The 24,205-nt window shown below is 48.5% G+C and overlaps 1 protein-coding gene across 4 annotated transcripts in view; it reads left to right on the forward strand.

The window, feature by feature from the left end:
- Positions 1-24,205, forward strand: part of LOC140399235 (transforming growth factor beta receptor type 3-like) — a 172,473-nt gene that overhangs the window by 64,591 nt on the left and 83,677 nt on the right. For all 4 annotated transcript variants that reach the window (XM_072488640.1, XM_072488638.1, XM_072488642.1 and 1 more), the window contains one exon: positions 17,036-17,183. In XM_072488640.1, the coding sequence (XP_072344741.1) occupies positions 17,036-17,183 (148 nt within the window). The remainder of the gene's footprint in view (positions 1-17,035; positions 17,184-24,205) is intronic.

The following is a 24,205-nucleotide window of genomic DNA, read 5'->3' on the forward strand; positions in this document are numbered from 1 at the left end:
TATCACCCAACAATAATTATAGAGTGAGTCAGGGCTGAGTGGTATTATTCCTGCCTGTGGTAGAAGATTCAGACTTTGGACTCCACTCAATATTCTCCAGTCGAGTGGCGACCCAAGTCCTGGCTCTGGACCTTGGGTTAACACAGTTGAGTACTTGTTTCCTGTGACTGGCCTTCATTGTGTAGATTGTGGGAGATCAAAACACCATTCTGACTATCTGGTATGAAATTTGGCTACAGTAATGAAGGAGGAGTGTTCAGGGCAGCTGTGGTTAGCACTGATGCCTCGCAGCTCCAGAGACCCGGGTGTGGAGTTTGCACTTTCTCCCCGTGTCTGCATGGCATGGGTTACCTCTGGGTGCTCCGGTTTCCTCTCATAGTCCAAAGATATGCAGGTTAGGTGGATTGGCCATGCTAAATTGCCCCATAGTGTCCAAAAGGTTAGGTGCGGTTACTGGCACAGGGTGGAGGCCTGGGATTAAGTAGGGTGCAGGTGCAGATTTGATGGGCCGAATGGCCTCCTTCTGCACTGTATAGATTCTAGGATTATATTCTGTATTCAGGTTAGGTCCTATGATTTATTTATTTTTTATTTAAATTTTATTTTTGTTTGTGTTGATCCTGCCATAGGAAAACAATGTGGCTCAGGAATTTGCACGTGTCATTTTTGATGAGGCAGTTAATCATGAGGCTGCCTGCAGGAGCTAATTCCATTTAATGACTGAAGGTTGTCTCCCAAGGCTAGTGGGCCAATAGAGCATCAACCAACACTGAAAGGTTCGCAGTCCCTGTTGTCAGAGTCAGCAGCTGCCTGCAACTGTGGCCCTGTGGTGGATGGGCCTCCTAGAAGGGCGCACCAGCTGTCTGTAGATTTCAAGATGGTTTCTGTCAGGAAAACAGCGGTAGTTATAGAACATATAGAACATAGAACAATACAGCGCAGTACAGGCCCTTCGGCCCACGATGTTGCACCGAAACAAAAGCCATCTAACCTACACTATGCCATTATCATCCATATGTTTATCCAATAAACTTTTAAATGCCCTCAATGTTGGCGAGTTCACTACTGTAGCAGGTAGGGCATTCCACGGCCTCACTACTCTTTGCGTAAAGAACCTACCTCTGACCTCTGTCCTATATCTATTACCCCTCAGTTTAAAGTTATGTCCCCTCGTGCCAGCCATATCCATCCGCGGGAGAAGGCTCTCACTGTCCACCCTATCCAACCCCCTGATCATTTTGTATGCCTCTATTAAGTCTCCTCTTAACCTTCTCTCCAACGAAAACAACCTCAAGTCCGTCAGCCTTTCCTCATAAGATTTTCCCTCCATACCAGGCAACATCCTGGTAAATCTCCTCTGCACCCGCTCCAAAGCCTCCACGTCCTTCCTATAATGCGGTGACCAGAACTGTACGCAATACTCCAAATGCGGCCGGACCAGAGTTCTGTACAGCTGCAACATGACCTCCCGACTCCGGAACTCAATCCCTCTACCAATAAAGGCCAACACTCCATAGGCCTTCTTCACAACCCTATCAACCTGGGTGGCAACTTTCAGGGATCTATGTACATGGACGCCTAGATCCCTCTGCTCAGCCACACTTTCAAGAACTTTACCATTAGCCAAATATTCCGCATTCCTGTTATTCCTTCCAAAGTGAATCACCTCACACTTCTCTACATTAAACTCCATTTGCCACCTCTCAGCCCAGCTCTGCAGCTTATCTATATCCCTCTGTAACATGCTACATCCTTCCACACTATCGACAACACCACCGACTTTAGTATCGTCTGCAAATTTACTCACCCACCCTTCTGCGCCTTCCTCTAGGTCATTGATAAAAATGACAAACAGCAACGGCCCCAGAACAGATCCTTGTGGTACTCCACTTGTGACTGTACTCCATTCTGAACATTTCCCATCAACCACCACCCTCTGTCTTCTTTCAGCTAGCCAATTTCTGATCCACATCTCTAAATCACCCTCAATCCCCAGCCTCCGTATTTTTTGCAAGAGCCTACCGTGGGGAACCTTATCAAACGCTTTGCTGAAATCCATATACACCACATCAACTGCTCTACCCTCGTCTACCTGTTCAGTCACCTTCTCAAAGAACTCAATAAGGTTTGTGAGGCATGACCTACCCTTCACAAAGCCATGCTGACTATCCCTGATCATATTATTCCTATCTAGATGATTATAAATCTTGTCCCTTATAATCCCCTCCAAGACTTTACCCACTACAGACGTGAGGCTCACCGGTCTATAGTTGCCGGGGTTGTCTCTGCTCCCCTTTTTGAACAAAGGGACCACATTTGCTGTCCTCCAGTCCTCTGGCACTATTCCTGTAGCCAATGATGACATAAAAATCAAAGCCAAAGGTCCAGCAATCTCTTCCCTGGCCTCCCATAGAATCCTAGGATAAATCCCATCAGGTCCCGGGGACTTATCTATTTTCAGCCTGTCCAGAATTGCCAACACCTCTTCCCTACGTACCTCAATGCCATCTATTCTATTAGCCTGGGGCTCAGCATTCTCCTCCACAACATTATCTTTTTCCTGAGTGAATACTGACGAAAAATATTCATTTAGTATCTCGCCTATCTCTTCAGACTCCACACACAATTTCCCATCCCTGTCCTTGACTGGTCCTACTCTTTCCCTAGTCATTCGCTTATTCCTGACATACCTATAGAAAGCTTTTGGGTTTTCCTTGATCCTTCCTGCCAAATACTTCTCATGTCCCCTCCTTGCTCGTCTTAGCTCTCTCTTTAGATCCTTCCTCGCTACCTTGTAGCTATCCATCGCCCCAACCGAAACTTCACACTTCATCTTCACATAGGCCTTCTTCTTCCTCTTAACAAGAGATTCCACTTCCTTGGTAAACCACGGTTCCCTCGCTCGACGCCTTCCTCCCTGTCTGACCGGTACATACTTATCAAGAACACGCAGTAGCTGATCCTTGAACAAGCCCCACTTATCCAGTGTGCCCAACACTTGCAGCCTACTTCTCCACCTTATCCCCCCCAAGTCACGTCTAATGGCATCATAATTGCCCTTCCCCCAGCTATAACTCTTGCCCTGCGGTGTATACTTATCCCTTTCCATCATTAACGTAAACGTCACCGAATTGTGGTCACTGTCCCCAAAGTGCTCTCCTACCTCCAAATCCAACACCTGGCCTGGTTCATTACCCAAAACCAAATCCAACGTGGCCTCGCCTCTTGTTGGCCTGTCAACATATTGTTTCAGGAAACCCTCCTGTACACACTGTACAAAAAACGACCCATCTATTGTACTCAAACTATATATTTTCCAGTCAATATTTGGAAAGTTAAAGTCTCCCATAATAACTACCCTGTTACTTTCGCTCATATCCAGAATCATCTTCGCCATTCTTTCCTCTACATCCCTAGAACTATTAGGAGGCCTATAAAAAAACTCCCAACAGGGTGACCTCTCCTTTCCTGTTTCTAACTTCAGCCAATACTACCTCGGAAGAAGAGTCCCCATCTAGCATCCTCTCCGCCACCGTAATACTGCTCTTGACTAGCAGCGCCACACCTCCCCCTCTTTTGCCTCCTTCTCTGAGCTTACTAAAACACCTAAACCCCGGAACCTGCAACATCCATTCCTGTCCCTGCTCTATCCATGTCTCCGAAATGGCCACAACATCGAAGTCCCAGGTACCAACCCACGCTGCCAGTTCCCCTACCTTGTTTCGTATACTCCTGGCATTGAAGTAGACACACTTCAAACCACCTACCTGAACGCTGGCCCCCTCCTGCGACGTCAAATCTGTGCTCCTGACCTCTATACTCTCATTCTCCCTTACCCTAAAACTACAATCCAGGTTCCCATGCCCCTGCTGCATTAGTTTAAACCCCCCCAAAGAGCACTAACAAATCTCTCCCCCAGGATATTTGTGCCCCTCAGGTTCAGATGTAGACCATCCTGTCTGTAGAGGTCCCACCTTCCCCAGAAAGAGCCCCAGTTATCCAAAAATCTGAAACCCTCCCGCCTGCACCATCCCTGTAGCCACGTGTTTAAATGCTCTCTCTCCCTATTCCTCACCTCACTATCACGTGGCACGGGCAACAACCCAGAGATAACAACTCTGTTTGTTCCAGTTCTGAGCTTCCATCCTAGCTCCCTGAAAGCCTGCCTGACATCCTTGTCCCCTTTCCTACCTATGTCGTTGGTGCCAATATGGACCACGACTTGGGGCTGCTCCCCCTCCCCCCTAAGGACCCGGAAAACACGATCCGAGACATCACGTACCCTTGCACCTGGGAGGCAACATACCAAACGTGAGTCTCTCACGCTCCCACAAAATCTCCTATCTGTGCTCCTGACTATAGAGTCCCCAATTACTAATGCTCTGCTCCTCTCCCCCCTTCCCTTCTGAGCAACAGGGACAGACTCCGTGCCAGAGGCCCGTACCCCATGGCTTACCCCTGGTAAGTCCCCCCCCCCACAAGTATCCAAAGCGGTATACTTGTTTCTCAGGGGAACGACCGCAGGGGATCCCTGCACTGACTGTTTTTTCCCAGTCCCTCTTACAGTTACCCACCTATCTCCAATCTTTGGTGTAACTAATTCCCTGAAGCTGCTATCTATGACCCCTTCTGCCTCCCGAATGATCCGAAGTTCTTCCAACTCCAGCTCCAGTTCCCTAACTCGGTCTTGGAGGAGCTGGAGATGGCAGCACTTCCTGCAGGTAAAATCAGCAGGGACACTAACTGCATCCCTCACCTCAAACATCCTGCAGGAGGAACATTGCACTCCCTTCCCTGCCATTCCTCTAACTTTCTACCAAGATCTAGCTAACAACTAAACTAAATTCTTATAATAAATAATAATAATATAATAAAAATATGGTACTTACCTCAGACCAATGGGTTTTATTATTAGGTTAGAGGAGGAGGGCGGGTGGGAGACACTACACGTGTAGTGTCTCGGGTTTCCTCTCCACCAGAATTTATTGGTGAGGGTCTTCCCAGACGTCCGCGGGTCGACTTCCTGATCCCGCCTAAAAAACTAATTTAAAAAAAAAAAAAAAGAAAAATTCTCAGCTCCTGCTGAAATTGACTAACCAGCTGCTCTCACGCCACCGAAATCGACTGGCCTGCCCCTGCAAAGAGAAGTGCTTTTAAAGGTTGACTTACCTCCCAGCAACCTCCTTCCGCAATGCTCCCGCTGAAATTGACGAACCAGCTGCTCTCACGCCACCGAAATCGACTGGCCTGCCCCTGCAAAGAGAAGTGCTTTGAAAGGTTGACTTACCTCCCAGCAACCTCCTTCCGCAATGCTCCCGCTGAAATTGACTAACCAGCTGCTCTCACGCCACCGAAATCGACTCAATTATGGTGAATCTATATTTATATTATTAAATATTAAAAATAAGGGATAGATTCAAGTGGGTTTAATTTAGTGTTTTTGTGTAGAATTGGGTAAGATTCTAGTTCGATTCATGTTAAACAAAGGTGTTTGTATGTAAAGGGGTTTTGGTTTCAGTTAAAATGTTTCTATTATGCTGAGAGATTACGGTGCGAAAAGTAAATAAATGCTTGACGAAGGAAAGAGTGTTGCTTAGCAACCAGTGGCACTTTTAGGGAAACTAGTTTTTTGAGTTTAGTTTTAAACTGGTAGCCAGATTAATGGAAGCTTTGAAGCTAGAGGTGAAATATTTCTCTCAGTTTTGCTAGAAAAAAAGCCATACCATGGAGTATGCGGCAAAGAAGACTAGCGCCAGAAACCTAAAGAACAGCTATTTAAGGAAACTGGATAAATGAAGAGACGTTCCCAAGAAACCTGAAGTTTAAGGAACAAAGCGAAACTGGAACAGGGTACTGCTTAGTGATGGACAGAGCTAGAAAGGAATTGGCTAAAGGTATCTGAGGTGTTTTTAAGGTTGGTGATACCTTACTACTGCTTGTGAAACGTTTGAAATAATTGTGGAGCAATTGGTGACTGGATAGAGTTTGTGTAAAAGCATTAAAGACAAAGGAATCCTGAAACGAGAGTGGGAAAACTTGGAGACTGAACCTTTTTAAAACAGTGGAGAGAGAGCCTTTTTTTGAAAGGATAGTTAGAAAACCTGGAAGTGGATTCTTGATGTAAACAGCTGATGAAAGGTATTGTTTGAAAAAACATTTTTAAAGCGTTTCTTTTTGAGAGTGGAGCTTGGAAACACTCATGTGACAATCATCTGGGGGGATTTGAGGAGAAATCCACAGTGGATTATTGAATAGCATCTGCCATTTGATTCCAGAGTGGGGTGTTAACTTTGAAATGTGTTCATCTGTTGAGATAAGGGGGTGAAGTGGTATTGTATTATAATCCAGCTTTTCATGTTCAATAAATGTTTTTTTTCCAGCTGTTAAAAAGTAATTGGCAATCCTTTAACTCTGTTCCTCCTCCTTTTCTAAAAACAAAAGTTAAACATTATAATCCACTGAGCCAGGGTTCCATTCTGGGACCTTTCCGTCCAGTAGTAACACAATCATAACACTTCTGACATTGCTCTTGATGGATAATTTTATTGGTCTAATTGGCAACTCTTTGTTGGCGGACAGTTAGCCATCACTCACTAATTGCCCTTAAGTGTCCAAAATTTCCCTTGGTGTTGGGTGGGGCTACTGTGTTATCGGGATAGGATGGAGGTGTGGACCTTGGTAGGGTGCTCTTTCCAAGAGCCGGTGCAGACTCGATGGGCTGAATGGCCTCCTTCTGCACTGTAAATTCTATGATAATCCAAATTTCAATGATAAGGACCTGGGAGGGAGGGGGTTGTGGTCACCAAAGCCCAGAAACTGTGGAACAAGTCGCATAAATACCATAGCTATAGAAGCTCTATTTTGCAGCAAGCAACTCCCCTCCTGACTTCCTAAAGCCTTTCTAACATCTACAAGGCACAAGTCAGGAATTTGATGGAATGCTTTCCCTTGCCTAGAAGAGTGTAGCTCCAGCAACTTTCAAAGCTCAACATCATCATGGGACAAGCAGCCTACTTGGGTGATACTTCATCACCACTTTAAGTGTTCACTCTCCAATGCCAGTACACTGTGGCGGCAGGGTGTACCATCTATAAAGTGTACTACAGCGTTTGCGTGGGTTTCGCCCCAACAACCCAAAGATGTGCAGGGTAGGTAGATTGGCCACACTAAATTGCCCTTTAATTGGAAAAAGTGAATTGGGTGCTCTAAATTTTATCTAAAAAAGAGAATAAATTGGCAGCATGTCATGTTTGGTGCAGCTGGTTGTTACAAATGATTCTTTCCAAATCCCCAATGTATATCCATGTCTCAATATTTACAGTATTTTCTTTTAAAGGTGACATTTTTAAATTGGCAGTTCAAATCTGGCACACATTGGTACCCAAAACAAACTCTATCTGTTTGTAACTCTGATTGCAATGATTAACCAAAAGTCCAATTCTCTTGTGCCTCAATTGACTGACTGATGCACTATCAATTACGATGAGACGAGAGTAGAATGTAATCGAGGCTTTATTACACAGATGTGTGGCCTCCTACAGCAGCTTACGAAATGGCTGCTGTTCGGAGAGCACACACGTTTACACTCCGCCTCCTGGGCGGAGCCAGCAGGCAGGGATCTACCCCCGTACCTGTAGTACAGGGGCCTGACCGTAATACCCATATATACAATATAATGCAACAGTGGTGACTACCACACTGACCCAGCTGTATTAAAATCTATTTTATCAACCTTTTCTGTTTCTCCTGTGTAATGATCAACATTACATTTTGAACATTAGTCTTGCCTAGTTAAAAGGGGGTGAGATTTGTGACAAATAATTCTTAAACAGTATCTGTATTGTCCATTGGCATCTCATTGGGCAGCACGGTAGCACTGTGGTCAGCACAGTTGCTTCAGTTTCACGGTCCCAGGTTCGATTCCCGGCTTTGGTTACTGTCTGTGCGGAGTCTGCATGTTCTCCCCGTGTCTGCTCCGGGTGCTCCGATTTCCTCCCACAGTCCAAAGATGTGCAGGTTAGGTGGATTGGCCATGCTAAATTGCCCTTGGGATAGGTGGGGTTACTGATTTATGGGGATAGAATGGAGGTCTGGGCTTAAGTGGGGTGCTCTTTCCAAGAGCCGGTTGTAGACTTGATGGGTCGAATGGCCTCCTTCTGCACTGTGAATTCTATGATTCTATGCAGCAACTTGCCAAAGGTCCTTCAAATCAGCAACCTGTACCACCTAGAAGAGCATGGGAAACCGATGCATGGAACACTACCAATGGCAAGTTACCCTCCAAGTCCCACACCGTCGCGATTTGGAAAAATATCATGTCCCTTCAGAACATTTGGTCAAATTCCTGGAACTCCCTACTTAAAGCAGTTTTGGTATCTCTACACCATACGGATTACAGTGGTTCAAAAAGACAGTTCATTATCACCTTTTTTTTATTTTTTATTTTTAAAAAAAATATATTTGATTGAAAATTTTTGGCCAACCATCACAGTACATTGTGTATCCTTTACACAGTAATATAACAGTATAAATAACAATGGCCTGTTTTATAAACAAAAAATAAATAATATATAACAAAAAACGAAACTAACTCTAAATGGCAACTGCCTTGTCTCCGATAAACACTCTCAAAATATGATTTGACAGTCCAATATACAATTATCTATAGCAACAACCTATACATATTATACATATATATTAACAAACCTGAGAGTCCTTCTGGTTCCCCCCCCCCACCCCCCCCCCCCCCCCATGGCTGCTGCTGCTGCCTTCTTCTTTTCCATTCCCTCTATCTTTCTGTGAGGTATTCTACGAACGGTTGCCACCGCCTGGTGAACCCTTGAGCCGATCCCCTTAAGACAAACTTAATCCGTTCCAGCTTTATAAACCCTGCCATGTCATTTATCCAGGTCTCCACCCCCGGGGGCTTGGCTTCCTTCCACATCAACAGTATCCTGCGCCGGGCTACTAGGGACGCAAAGGCCAAAACATCAGCCTCTCTCGCCTCCTGCACTCCCGGCTCTTCTGCAACCCCAAATATAGCCAACCCCCAGCTTGGTTCGACCTGGACCCCCACTACTTTCGAAAGCACCTTTGTCACCCCCACCCAAAACCCCTGTAGTGCCGGACATGACCGGAACATGTGGGTGTGATTTGCTGGGCTTCTCGAGCATCTCGCACACCTATCTTCCACCCCAAAAAATTTACTGAGCCGTGCTCCAGTCATATGCGCCCTGTGTAACACCTTAAATTGTATCAGGCTTAGCCTGGCACACGAGGACGATGAGTTTACCCTACTTAGGGCATCCGCCCACAGCCCCTCCTCAATCTCCTCCCCCAGCTCTTCTTCCCATTTCCCTTTCAGCTCATCTACCATAATGTCCCCCTTGTCCCTCATTTCCCTATATATATCTGACACCTTACCGTCCCCCACCCATGTCTTTGAGATCACTCTGTCCTGCACCTCCTGCGTCGGGAGCTGCGGGAATTCCCTCACCTGTTGCCTCGCAAAAGCCCTCAGTTGCATATACCGGAATGCATTCCCTTGGGGCAACCCATATTTCTCGGTCAGCGCTCCCAGACTTGCAAACTTCCCATCCACAAACAGATCTTTCAATTGTGTTACTCCTGCTCTTTGCCATATTCCAAATCCCCCATCCATTCTCCCCGGGGCAAACTTATGATTATTTCTTATCGGGGACCCCACCAAGGCTCCCGTCTTTCCCCTATGCCGTCTCCACTGTCCCCAAATTTTCAAAGTAGCCACCACCACCGGGCTTGTGGTGTATTTCTTCGGTGAGAACGGCAATGGGGCCGTCACCATAGCTTGTAGGCTAGTCCCCCTACAGGACGCCCTCTATAGTCTCTTCCACGCCGCTCCCTCCTCTTCTCCCATCCACTTACTCACCATTGAGATATTGGCGGCCCAGTAGTACTCACTTAGGCTCGGTAGTGCCAGCCCCCCCCTATCCCTACTACGCTGTAAAAATCCTTTCCTCACTCTCGGGGTCTTCCCGGCCCACACAAAACTCATGATACTCTTTTCAATCCTTTTGAAAAAAGCCTTCGTGATCACCACCGGGAGACACTGAAACACAAAGAGGAATCTCGGGAGGACTACCATTTTAACCGCCTGCACCCTCCCTGCCAATGACAGGGATACCATGTCCCATCTCTTGAAGTCCTCCTCCATTTGTTCCACTAACCGCGTTAAATTTAACCTACGCAATGTACCCCAATTCTTGGCTATCTGGATCCCCAAGTAACGAAAGTCCCTGGTTACCTTCCTCAACGGTAAATCCTCTATTTCTCTGCTCTGCTCCCCTTGATGCACCACAAACAACTCACTTTTCCCCATGTTCAGTTTACATCCTGAAAATTCTCCAAACTCCCGAAGTGTCCGCATTATCTCTGGCATCCCCTCCGCCGGGTCCGCTACATATAACAACAAATCATCCGCATACAGAGATACCCGGTGTTCTTCTCCTCCTCTGAGTACTCCCCTCCACTTCCTGGAACCCCTCAATGCTATTGCCAGGGGCTCAATCGCCAGTGCAAACAATAATGGGGACAGAGGGCATCCCTGCCTTGTCCCTCTATGGAGCCGAAAGTATGCAGATCCCCGTCCATTCGTGACCACACTCTCCATCGGGGCCCTATACAACAGCTGTACCCATCTAACATACTCATCTCCAAAACCAAATCTCCTCAGCACCTCCCACAAATAATCCCACTCCACTCTATCAAATGCTTTCTCGGCATCCATCGCCACCACTATCTCCCCTTCCCCCTCTGGTGGGGGCATCATCATTACCCCTAGCAGCCTCCGTATATTCGTATTCAGCTGTCTCCCCTTCACAAACCCAGTTTGGTCCTCGTGGACCACCCCCGGGACACAATCCTCTATCCTCATTGCCATTACCTTGGCCAGAATCTTAGCGTCTACATTTAGGAGGGAAATAGGTCTATAGGACCCGCATTGCAGCGGGTCCTTTTCCTTCTTTAGGAGAAGCGATATCGTTGCCTCAGACATAGTCGGGGGCAGCTGTCCCCTTTGCCTCATTAAAGGTCCTCCTCAGTAGTCCAAGCAAGTCCACATATTTCCTATAAAATTCAACTGGAAATCCATCCGGTTCCGGAGCCTTCCCCGCCTGCATGCTCCTAATTCCTTTCACTACTTCCTCTATTTCGATCTGTGCTCCCAGTCCCACCCTCTCCTGCTCCTCCACTTTAGGAAATTCCAGCTGGTCCAGAAAGCCCATGATTCTCTCCCTCCCATCCGGGGGTTGAGCTTCGTATAATCTTTTATAAAATGCCTTGAACACTCCATTCACTCTCTCAGCTCCCCGCTCCATCTCTCCTTCCTCATCCCGCACTCCCCCTATTTCCCTCGCTGCTCCCCTTTTCCTCAATTGGTGGGCCAGCAACCTGCTTGCCTTCTCCCCATATTCGTACTGTACACCCTGTGCCTTCCTCCACTGTGCCTCTGCAGTACCCGTTGTCAGCAAGTCAAATTCTATGTGTAGCCTTTGCCTTTCCCTGTACAGTCCCTCCTCCGGTGCCTCCGCATATTGCCTGTCCACCCTCAGAAGTTCTTGCAGCAACCACTCCCGTTCCCTACTCTCCTGCTTTCCTTTATGTGCCCTTATTGATATCAGCTCCCCTCTAACCACTGCCTTCAGCGCCTCCCAGACCACTCCCACCTGGACCTCCCCATTATCATTGAGTTCCAAGTACTTTTCAATGCACCCCCTCACCCTTAGACACACCCCCTCATCTGCCATTAGTCCCATGTCCATTCTCCAGGGTGGGCGCCCTTCTGTTTCCTCCCCTATCTCCAAGTCCACCCAGTGTGGAGCGTGATCTGAAATGGCTACTCCGTTCCCCTCACCTTCGGGATCAACGCCCTTCCCAAAACGAAAAGGTCTATTCGCGAATAGACTTTGTGGACATAGGAGAAAAACGAAAACTCCTTACTCCTAGGTCTGCTAAATCTCCACGGGTCTACTCCTCCCATCTGCTCCATAAAATCTTTAAGCACCTTGGCTGCTGCCGGCCTCCTTCCAGTCCTGGACCTCGACCAGTCCAGCCCTGGTTCCAACACCGTATTGAAATCTCCCCCCATTACCAACTTTCCCACCTCTAGGTCCGGGATGATTCCTAGCATACGCCTCATAAAATTGGCATCATCCCAGTTCGGGGCATATACGTTTACCAAAACCACCGTCTCCCCCTGTAATTTGCCACTCACCATCACGTATCTGCCCCCACTATCCGCCACTATAGTCTTTGCCTCAAACATTACCCGCTTCCCCACTAATATAGCCACCCCCCTGTTTTTCGCATCTAGCCCCGGATGAAACACCTGCCCCACCCATCCTTTGCGTAGTCTAACCTGGTCTATCAGTTTCAAGTGCGTCTCCTGTAACATAACCACGTCTGCCTTAAGTTTCTTAAGGTGTGCGAGTACCTGTGCCCTCTTTATTGGCCCGTTCAGCCCTCTCACATTCCACGTGATCAGCCGGGTTGGGGGGCTTTTTACCCCCCCCCTTGTCGATTAGCCATCCCCTTTTTCCAGCTCCTCCCCTGGTTCCCACGCAGCTGTGTCCCCCCCCCCAGGCGGTGCCCCCCCGCCCACCCCACCCCATACCAGCTCCCCCCTCTCCCCAGCAGCAGCAACCCAATAATTCCCCCCTCCCACCCCCCCCCGCTAGATCCCCCACTAGAGTAGTTACACCCCCCATGTTGCTCCCAGAAGTCAGCAAACTCTGGCCGACCTCGGCTTCCCCCCGTGACCTCGGCTCGCACCGTGCGACGCCCCCTCCTTCCTGCTTCCCTATTCCCGCCATGATTATCATAGCGCGGGAACCAAGCCTGCGCTTCCCCCTTGGCCCCGCCCCCAATGGCCAACGCCCCATCTCCTCCACCTCCTTTCCTCCCCCCACCACCACCACCTGTGGAAGAGAGAAAAGTTACCACATCGCAGGATTAATAACCTAAAAATCCTTTTTTTCCCCCTCTTTTACCCCCCTCTTCGCCCCACCACTTTGTTTCAAACGTTCTTTTTTAATAACCCGATCATTCCAATTTTTCTTCCACGATAAAAGTCCACGCCTCATCCGCCGTCTCAAAGTAGTGGTGCCTCCCTTGGTATGTGACCCACAGTCTTGCCGGTTGCAGCATCCCAAATTTTATCATCTTTTTGTGAAGCACCGCCTTGGCCCGATTAAAGCTTGCCCTCCTTCTCGCCACCTCCGCACTCCAGTCTTGGTATACACGGATCACCGCGTCCTCCCACTTACTGCTCCGAGTTTTCTTTGCCCATCTAAGGACCATCTCTCTATCCTTAAAACGGAGGAATCTCACCACTATGGCTCTAGGAATTTCTCCTGCTCTCGGTCCTCGCGCCATCACTCGGTATGCTCCCTCCACCTCCAGCGGGCCCGCCGGGGCCTCCGCTCCCATTAACGAGTGCAGCATCGTGCTCACATATGCCCCGACGTCCGCTCCCTCCGCATCTTCAGGAAGACCAAGAATCCTTAAGTTATTCCTCCTCACGTTGTTCTCCAGTACCTCCAGTCTTTCCACACATCGTTTATGGTGTGCCTCGTGCATCTCCGTCTTCACCACCAGGCCCTGTATGTCGTCCTCATTCTCGGCAGCCTTTGCCTTCACGACCCGAAGCTCCAACTCCTGGGTCTTTTGCTCATCCTTTAGCCCTTCGATCGCCTGTAATATCGGGGCCAACAGCTCCTTCTTCATTTCCTTTTTGAGTTCTTCCACACAGCATTTCAACAACTCTTGTTGTTCAGGGCCCCATGTTAGACTACCACCTTCCGACGCCATCTTGGTTTTTGCTTGCCTTCCTTGCCGCTGCTCTAAGGGATCCACCGTAACCCGGCCACTTTCCCCTCCTTTTTCCATCCGTATCCAGGGGGGATTCCCTTCTGGTTTACCGCACAGTGTTTTTAGCTGTTAAAATTGCTGTTGGGGCTCCTATTAAGAGCCCCAAAGTCCGTTCCACCGGGAGCTGCCGAAACGTGCGACTTAGCTGGTCATCGCCGCACCCGGAAGTCCATTATCACCTTCTCAAGTGCAATTAAAGATGGGCAATAAATACTCGCCTTTCCAGCAATACCCGCATCCTAAAAATACTTAAACATGGTACATTAGTTCTTTCCACAGTGTTATATTTGAATCCTATGGGAATTATGAAAATTACGGACAGACTTTAATCCAGTACTGCATATATGTTCGTAGTATTTTTGAAGAATGTAAAAATTAAGGAGTTAATCTGAACAGAGCTCTTGAACATTTTCCTTATTACACTGATTATCAAGTGGATATTTTTGCTAAGGAATATATGGTAAAACTGCTATGTATTTTGCTCAGTATGATACTATTACAACTTAATATTTAGTGAGCAAATCTAGAAACTGTGTTTCAGAAACTGTCACCTTAATAATCCTGAAGTAATTCTGTTGTCATGGCCTTTGGCCATCAAAGGGACTTCAAAAGTTGACTCCGAGCTGCTGACGCACTAAAGTTCAAAAAGGTCCTGCTTCCTGTCCTACTTGAGGAAGTTTAGGAAGACGTTTGGCTCCAAAATGTTCAGCTGAGACTTGAGGGGGTTGTAATGAAAATAAACATTTTTTTTTCTAATTGTGTCCAAGAATAAATAGTCTGTTAGTCACTAAATGCAGCCCTCTTGATCTGTCTACATATCAACGATCAACACTGGCGAATGGCACCGAGGGTCAGTTCAGTGCTTATTTTATGTCCTAATCATACTCCCAAATAACGATTTTAATTCCTTCTGTATTGACAGTGAATAATTATGGTTGTTTGACAAGACCAAGTTATTACCTCTTCATCCTGTTTTGGGAACTAATAAATTGCAAGATCGTACTATTGCTTAACCACAGGGCAATTAATATTATTCAAATTTGGCAGACTGGTGCTTTATTTTCCTTCTGTTTATATGTACAAATGTAACTTTGCAACTTTTTTGAAACAGAAACAGCTATCCCTTATTTTATCCCAATGTGTTCCTAAAAAGTGGCTTGCTAAACAAAGCAAATACTAATCAAAATCACCTTTCAATAAAAAACCTTGTAATAAGAGTAGGTTACATTCCTGATGGCAGCAGGTTAGGTCAGCTAGCTAGATGGCTAGCTTGTATTTCAAAATAGCACCAACAGGTTTCATTCTAGTTCTGGCTGAGGAATTTGAGACCTGTCTTCTTGCCCTGCCCTGGGAATTGAAGGCAATGGCAAACCACCACTGACATAAACTACCAAGAAAACGGCTGAGGATGAAGCACCAGCAGACAATGAGCCAATAAAGACATGTCTTTGGGCAAAGCATGAATGGATGAATGAGTGTCCTTGACATGTAATATTTATATTTATAATCTTAAACTTAACTGTCTCAAAATCCTCCGTCAACCTTCTGCTCTTAACCAATTTACAACTATTAATAACTTGCCTCTTGCTCACTTCCCGCTCGCCTCCTCCCACTTCCCACCCCTTCACTCCTTCCTGCATGCCACTTTCCTTTCCCACCTGCTCGCTGCTTCACGCTGCCTCTTACTTGTTGCTTCCTTCTCCTGATCGTCTTACTCCCATATATGCTGCCTCTCTTATCATCTTACTCACTTCTTCTGTTCACTTGCTTCTGCTTGCCACCGCTCACCTGACCCCCCTCACTGTTTCCTCCTTGCTATTGCTGGGGCAGTCAGTGAGAGGGTCGTGAGAGAGGCGGCAAGCGGGAGAGAATGAGGAAGTCAGGAAAGGGAAATGATGCGCTGGTCAGGAGAGGCTGGAAAGAAAAGCAGTTAAAAAGAAAAGGTTGAACATGCGCAGTTACAATGTGGTTCTTGCTGCGTGCTGACTAACCATGCTAAAACAAAAATGGTGGCAGAGCTATGCAGGCAACTTTGGTTATTTACAAACTGCGCTAAAATGAATGTACACTAATTAGAATGTTCTTTTAACAAGGGATTACCTGTGTTACAGTTAATATGCATTAAACAATTTACAAGAGATGGTGTGTAAACAAAATTATACATTTTAAAATTAAAGGAAAATCATGTGAATTAAATCATGGTAATATTAATTGCAACTAGTACAAATATAAATCAAATGCAAGTCCAAAACAGAGAATTCTGGATATACACCATGGACTACTTTACACACAAACCAAATATTATTCAGGCTTGCATTGAGTCCTATATTCCCCCCTCTTTCCATCTGCCCCTCTTTTCCCCACTCCGTCCCCCCATAATCCTGACATGCATGTGCGCACTCCTCTCTCTTTCCCCTCCCCCTCTCTCTCTCTCTCTCTCTCATGCTCTCTCTTTCCCTTACAGTTGTGTCAGAATTTGAGATTAGTTGTTTTTTAAATTTAGAGTACCCAATTCATTTTTCCAATTAAGGGGCAATTTAGCTTGGCCAATCCACCTAGCCTGCACATCTTTTGGGTTGTGGGGGTGAAACCCACGCAAACACAGGACAATGTGCAAACTCCACACAGTGACCCACGGCTGGGATCGAACTTGGGACCTCAGCACCATGAGGCAGCAGTGCTAACCACTGCACCACTGTGCTGCCAGAATTTGAGATTAATTGACAGATGTGCTAATATATAATTATTTTTAATTATTTGAATGTCATCCTTTTAAAAAAAAATGTTGTGAAGTTAAATTTGCATGCATATACACAGGGAAAATACCCCGTTGGCACTATCTTTTAATAATGATGATGGAAACAAATAAGGAATATTGCTGATTTTGTTAGAAATAGGCAACTTGTAATTTTAGAATGATTTTGTCATAAATAATGACCAATGAATATCACCACAAATATTATGTTCTCTGACACACCAAGGTCCCTGTTATAAATGCTACTTTTATGTATTTGTGAAATAAAGCAACTATTCCAATGTTCAGAATTGTCAGTTTAAAATGTATTATTATCAAAGAGAGAGTTTCAAAATTAAAGTGGTTACTCTAATTGATAAAATACTTTTTTTGCAGGGTTCTCAGAACACCACTGTGTTATCCAACGTGAAGGGTATATTTCAAAACTCAGAACGATTGATGCCAACTGTGGAAAATTGCAGTTCAATCAATAGTTTTGTTAAGTTTGAGAATTCTGAAGGACTAACAATAGAACTGAGAGAAGGTACGTCTCTGATTTTAATAGGCATATGCAATTTCTCTTCTGGTTTCTGGGTGAAAAAAATATTGAAAGAATGAAAAGTTGCAGTTTTATATAAATAATTTTCATTCTGGTAACAAATGAAAGCTCAAACTTCTGAAAAGATATATATGTATATATGTAAGGACATGTATGAAAATACTGGCCCTGCTATGGGTTACGGGGGTTAAGTATTTAACATTGTGAGGCACGATCAATTTGGCTGGAGACGTGTTGAATTCAAACTGAGGCTTTATTAGTATCTGATGTGTGGCTTCCTATAGCAGCTGACAAAATGGCTGTGAGCTGAAGGCCACGCATATTTATAACCCGGTTCCCGGGCGGAGCTAGCATGCAGGGTCCCAGGTGAACCTGTAGTGCAGGTTCTACCGTACAACCCTTAATATAAGAACACAGTGGTTTACCACATTCACCCCCTGTAAAAATTGAGTCCGGCGGGGGTGGTGGATAACTTATATACAATTCGCAATCTTTAATATTTACAGAACAGTAAAAAAAATGCCTCTGGTAATCCGGTGGGCTGGTCAGAGGTTCAGCCGGTCCAGCGACTTGATCGTCCTCTGGGATCGACGAAGTGGAGCCGGTGATGTTGGTGCTGGCGTGGTCGAAGTTGACTCGGGGAGCGTGCCGAAATCCTCTTCATCGACGGGGGTGGGCAGGGGGGGGACGGACAGTCCTGGGGGAGGGTTGATGGGGGCGGCGGGGGTGGGGAGGGGGGCGACGGGGGTGGTACCTGCTGGTGACAGGTCCCTGAGGGAGACGGTATCCTGGTGGCCTTCGGGGAATGCCACGTAGGCATACTGTGGGTTTGCGTGGAGCAGGTGCACCCTTTCCACCAACCGATCCGCCTTGTGGAGCCGCAATGTTTACAGAGAAGCGCGGTTCCCGGAGCTGTGAGCCAAGTTGCGAGTGATACCCCGGATGTGGACTTCCTGGGGAAGGCAAAAAGACGTTCATGCGGTGTACTGCTAGTAGCAGTGCAAAGTAATGAGCAAATGGAATTTAGTGCATCAGGGAGGACCTCTTGCCAGCGGGAGGCCGGGAGATTTGTGGACCGTAGGGCCAGCTGGACGGCCCTCCATACTGTCCCATTCTCCCTTTCTACCTGGCCGTTTCCCTGGTGGTTGTAGCTCATCGTTCTGCTGGAGGCGATACCCCTGCTGAGCAAGAACTGACGTACCTCCTCACTCGTGAATGAGGATCCCTTGTCACTGTGTATGTAGGCGGGGAAGCCGAACAGAGTGAAGATAGAATTAAGGGCATTAATGACAGTGGCAGACGTCGTGTCGGGGCATGGGATGGCGAAGGGAAAACTGGAGTATTCATCGATCAAACTGAGGAAGTACCTGTGTCGGTTGGAGGAGAGGAGGGGGCCTTTGAAATCCACACTCAGGCGTTCAAAGGGGCGGGAGGTCTTCACCAGGTGCGCGCGGTCCGGCAGGTAGAAGTGCGGTTTGCACTCCGCACAGACCTGGCAGTCCTTGGTGATCGTCCTTACTTCCTCGATGGAATAGGGCACATTTTGTGCCTTAATGAAGTGGTACAACCGAGTGACTCCTGGGTGACAAAGGCTGTCGTGCAGGGTCCGGAGTCGGTCTACCTGTGCGCTGGCACATGTACCTCGGGATAGGGCGTCTGGGGGCTCATTGAGTTTGCCAGGGCAATACCAAATCTTGTAGTTCTAAGTGGAGAGCTCGATTCTCCACGCAAGATTTTGTCATTTTTGATCTTGCCCCACTGTGTGTTGAACATGAAGGCAACCGACCGTTGGTCAGTGAGGAGAGTGAATCTCCTGCCGGCCAGGTAATGCCTCCAATGTCGCACAGCCTCAACGATAGCCTGGGCCTCCTTTTCGACGGATGGGTGCTGAATTTCGGAGGCATGGAGGGTGCGGGAAAAGAATGCCACGGGCCTGCCTGCCTGGTTGAGGGTGGCGGCAAGGGCGACGTCCGATGCGTTGCTTTCTACTTGGAAAGGAAGTGTTTCGCCTACAGCATGCATTCCAGCTTTGGCAATGTCAGCTCTGATCCGGGCGAAAGCCTGTTGGGCCTCGGCCGTCAGGGGGAAATGAGTGGGCTGGCCTTGTCCGCATAGTTTGCGACCCACTGAGCATAATACAAGAAGAATTCCAGGCAGCGTTTGAGGGCCTTGGGGCAGTGGGGGAGGGGAAGCTCCATGAGGGGGGCGCATGCAGTCGGGATCGGGCCCCAGAACTCCGTTCTGGACCACGTAGCCGAGGTTGGTTAAGCGGTTTGTACGGCACACGCACTTCTTGTTATACGTGAGGTTGAGGAGCGTGGCGGTGCGGAGAAATTTAGCGAGGTTGGCGCCGTGGTCCTGCTGATCATGGCCGCAGATGGTCACATTGTCTAGATACGGAAACGTGGCTCGCAAGCCGTACCGGCCGACCATTCGGTCCATCTCCCTTTGGAAGACCGAAACCCCATTGGTGAAGCCGAAGGGGACCCTAAGGAAGTGATAGAGCCAGCCGTCTGCCTTAAAGGCGGTGTATGGCCGGTCCGATTTACGGATGGGGAGCTCGTGGTAAGCGGATTTCAGGTCCACCGTTGAGAAGACCCGGTACTGTGCAATCTGGTTAACCATGTCAGATATGCGTGGGAGGGGGTACGCTTCGAGCTGCGTGTACCTGTTGATGGTCTGGCTGTAGTCCACGACCATTCGGTTTTTCTCCCCAGACTTAACCACTACCACTTGAGCTCTCCAGGGGCTGTTGCTGGCTTCGATGACTCCCTCCCGAAGCAACCGCTGGACCTCGGACCTGATGGCCTTATCCTGGGTGCTGTACCATCTGCTCCTAGTGGCGACGGGTTTGCAATCTGGAGTTAGATTGTCAAAGAGGGAAGGAGGATCGACCTTTGGGGTCACGAGGCAGCACACAGTGAGGGTGGTAAGGGTCCGCCGAATTTAAGGGTCAGGCTCTGGAGGTTGCACTGAAAATCCAGGCCAAGGATAAGTGCAGCGCAGAGGTTAGGGAGGACGTAGAGACATAAACCGTGAAACTCTATGCCTTGGACTGTGAGCGTGACCGTGCAGTGCCCCCGGATCGCTACACGATGTGATCCGGAGGCCAGGGAGATACTTTGATTGGTACGGTGTACTTTAAGGGAGCAGCGCCTTACAGTATTTGGATGTGCAAAGCTCTCGGTGCTCCCGGAGTCCAGTAGGCAGGAGGTCACGTGGCCGTTGACTTTCACGCTGGTGGATGCGTTGGTCAGAGTTTGTGGTCGGGACTGGTCGATTGCCATGGATGCGAGTCGTGGTTGATCGTCGGGTACTGAGGTGGCCGCTGAGTCGGGGTCCTGGAATGCCGTTGGTCTCCATGTGCTGCAGGGTGGACAAGATGGCGGAGCCCGGAGGTCCTGGGGGGTCACAAAATGGCGGTGCCCATGGAACGCACGTTGAGGGGGTGGAGCAAGATGGCGGCGCCCATGAAACGCACGTGTTGTGCGGGGGAGAAGATGGCAGCGCCCATTGCTCGCCTGGGGAGGATAGCGGTGCCCATTGTCCGTAACCGGGTGGGGGTGGGGGGGTGGTGCTGCAGGCCTTACAAAGGGCAGCGCGGGCCGGGCAGCATTGGCGGGGGTGTCTTTGTTGGCTGCAAAAATAGCATCGGGGCACCCCGGAGATCACTGGCTGGCGCGTAGTGCAGGTGTATTGGGTGGGTAGCGCCCCCGCTGGGGCGGCTCCCTGTGGGACCCATGAAGCATAGGAGGAGTGGGCCGCGCGATTGGGGGCGTAGGACTGTACATTGCGCAGGGCGACCGTCATGGAAAGTGCTAGTGTTTTAGTCTCTGCAAGGTTGCGCGTGGCCCCTTCTAAGAGCCGCTGCCTGATAACATTGGACCCAATCCCAGTTACAAAAGCGTCCCGCATAAGGAGATCGGAGTGCTCCTTAGCTGTAACGTCCTGGCAGTCACAGTCCCGAACTAGTGGGATCAGGGCCCTCCAGAAGTCCTCGATTGACTCACCAGGTAGTTCAGTACGCGTTGCGAGTGCGTGTCTGGCGAAGAGCGTGTTCGTCTTCTGCTCATAATTTTTATTTGAATCGAGTCATAGCATCAGCATAATTGGGCGCATCCTGGATCAGCGGGAAGATTTTAGAGCTGAGTCTGGAGTACAAGATTTGAGTCTTCTGAGCCTCTGGAACAGGGGTCGGCGCTGCGTTGATATACGCTTCAAAACAAGCTAGCCAGTGCTGGAAGTCCTTTCTGGCGTTGCTTGCGTGTGGATCCAGCTGCAGTCGATCTGGTTTAATCCGGAGGTCCATCTTCTGAATCTGATACTAATAAATTGAGGCACGATCAATTTGGCTGGAGACAAAGTTGAATTCAAACTGAGGCTTTATTAGTATCTGATGTGTGGCCTCCTACAGCAGTTGACGAAATGGCTGCGAGCTGAAGGCCACGCATATTTATAAGCCGGCTCCTGGGCGGAGCTGGCATGCAGGGGCCCCAGGTGAACCTGTAGTGCAGGTTCTACCGTACAACCCTTAATATAAAAACACAGTGGTTTACCACACATTGGTGTCCCCAAAATCTTCAGAGCGCGCTGCCGCCCGCCACTACAATGCAAATCCTGCCCCATCCATATCAAAGACCCCCATCCTCCACATCACCTGGAACTTGCATATGAAGGATCACTACATGGTCAAGTATCACTACATGGTCAAGTGTAAAGTCAAATCTTTGAGACTTCTGTTTTAGCCAAAAGTAATGGGTTGACTTTTACATGGATAATGTCTGAGGGGTTAATATGCATTCTTGATTTGGGCACTGCTGCCTCACGGCGCTCAAGTCACAGGTTCAATCCCGGCCGTGAGTCACTGTCCATGTGAGTTTGCACATTCTCAACGTGTTTGCGTGGGCTTCACACTCGCAACCCTAAATATTATTGCAATGGAATAAATTTTAGACTTTAATCCCTGAAAATACGAGTTACATATATTTAAAAATTGTTTTTTAGGCTAGAAATTACAGGGTCAACTTTTACACAAATGTATTCGGCACCTGTTGTTTCTTCTTGTCAGATGCTGTTATTTCTCGCTGTTTCTGCTTTTATCTCAAATTTTCAGAATTGACACTTTTTAAGATAATGGATTCCTGTGAAAATTATCATGATTTGAGAAGGAGGTCAAGATTTAGATTAGGCCTGAAGCTCAGGGTGATTTTAAGCCCTGGTTTTAGGCTTGGCTGTATAGGAATTGTATGAGAGAAATATAAGCTAATTCTGTATTCCCAATGTGGCGCTATACACTCGAGGATGTCAAGTTGGAGATTGAGTTACAGGGGTCCAAGTAATATCAAGCTGGCCCTGACATGGTGGACCCTGCAATGGTTAAGGGGGGTAATCATTTAATGTTGGTGCCTAAAGTCGGCGGCGGAGGCCCCCCCCCCCCCCCCCCCCCCCCCCCCCCCCAAATCCTGTTTACAACCATATTACCCACCCCTCCCGCATCGGCGTCTCTGCCGCCCCTCCCGCATCGGCGTCTCTGCCGCCCCTCCCGCATCGGCGTCTCTGCCGCCCCTCCCGCATCGGCGTCTCTGCCGCCCCTCCCGCATCGGCGTCTCTGCCGCCCCTCCCGCATCGGCGTCTCTGCCGCCCCTCCCGCATCGGCGTCTCTGCCGCCCCTCCCGCATCGCGTCTCTGCCGCCCCTCCCGCATCGGCGTCTCTGCCGCCCCTCCCGCATCGGCGTCTCTGCCGCCCCTCCCGCATCGGCGTCTCTGCCGCCCCTCCCGCATCGGCGTCTCTGCCGCCCCTCCCGCATCGGCGTCTCTGCCGCCCCTCCCGCATCGGCGTCTCTGCCGCCCCTCCCGCATCGGCGTCTCTGCCGCCCCTCCCGCATCGGCGTCTCTGCCGCCCCTCCGCATCGGCGTCTCTGCCGCCCCTCCCGCATCGGCGTCTCTGCCGCCCCTCCCGCATCGGCGTCTCTGCCGCCCCTCCCGCATCGGCGTCTCTGCCGCCCCTCCCGCATCGGCGTCTCTGCCGCCCCTCCCGCATCAGGGTCCGGCGCCCCTGTCCCATTGCGGGGGTCTGTTCGGGGAGGCTGGTACGGGAATTGAACCGTGCTGCTGGCCTGCCTTGGTCTGCTTTGAAAGCCAGTTCTTTAGACCTGTGCTAAACCAGCCCCTGCAGAATGTTCCCTTCTTCGATCTAATCCTGCAGGAAAGGGGAGTTGCCCAGGCAAAGAAGCTGTGTCACACAAGAGTTCACCTGCAGTTATAGATGACTGGACTCATTCAATGTAAGGCGCAGCATTGCCTTCTGCACAGTAAGTGGTTAGGTTGCAGTGGCTCCAAAATACTCTCACCCGCGTCTTGAATAAGCATGCACCATGAGATTTTTAAAACAGACTATACTGTTGATATACACCGCTCTTTGGTGTTTAAAGGTGAAACATGCAGTGGTGGAGAGCGAGGAATGTGTCACTTGAATAGTCTGCAACAACATCAATGGCACTAAAAAGCTACTACTTCTTGTGATGGGACAGTGCAAGAAGCCACATTGCTTTGTGAATGTGAAGACACTACCCACACGGTATAAGGCTAACAAAACCGCCTAGATGACCTCCAGCATTTTTAAGGCTTGGATCAGGAAATTAGGTAAAACATATCGGCAAACAAAAAGGAAGATTGCCATGGTTACAGGCAAAAGCCTCTGGCTTCGGGAGCATCAAGTTGATGTTTTTGCCTCCCAATATCTAGGCTAAGCCCCAACCAAATGAACAGGGGGTAATTAGGAATCTGAAAACCCACTACCGACAACAATTTATCTCTCAGGTTCTCCAGACCATCGAAAGAAGTAGGAGGATAATCCAACTGTTCTAGATGTCAAGTTCATAATGAAAAAGGAATGGTAGGTGATAATGGAAGCCATAATTGTCAACTGTTCCCACCTCACTGGACTCAAACCACACAAGATGTTGGATAAGGAGCAACAGAATGAGGCCAATCAACCCCATCACTCT

This window comes from Scyliorhinus torazame, chromosome 22 (assembly GCF_047496885.1).
Source record: "Scyliorhinus torazame isolate Kashiwa2021f chromosome 22, sScyTor2.1, whole genome shotgun sequence".
NCBI classification, from domain to species: domain Eukaryota; kingdom Metazoa; phylum Chordata; class Chondrichthyes; order Carcharhiniformes; family Scyliorhinidae; genus Scyliorhinus; species Scyliorhinus torazame.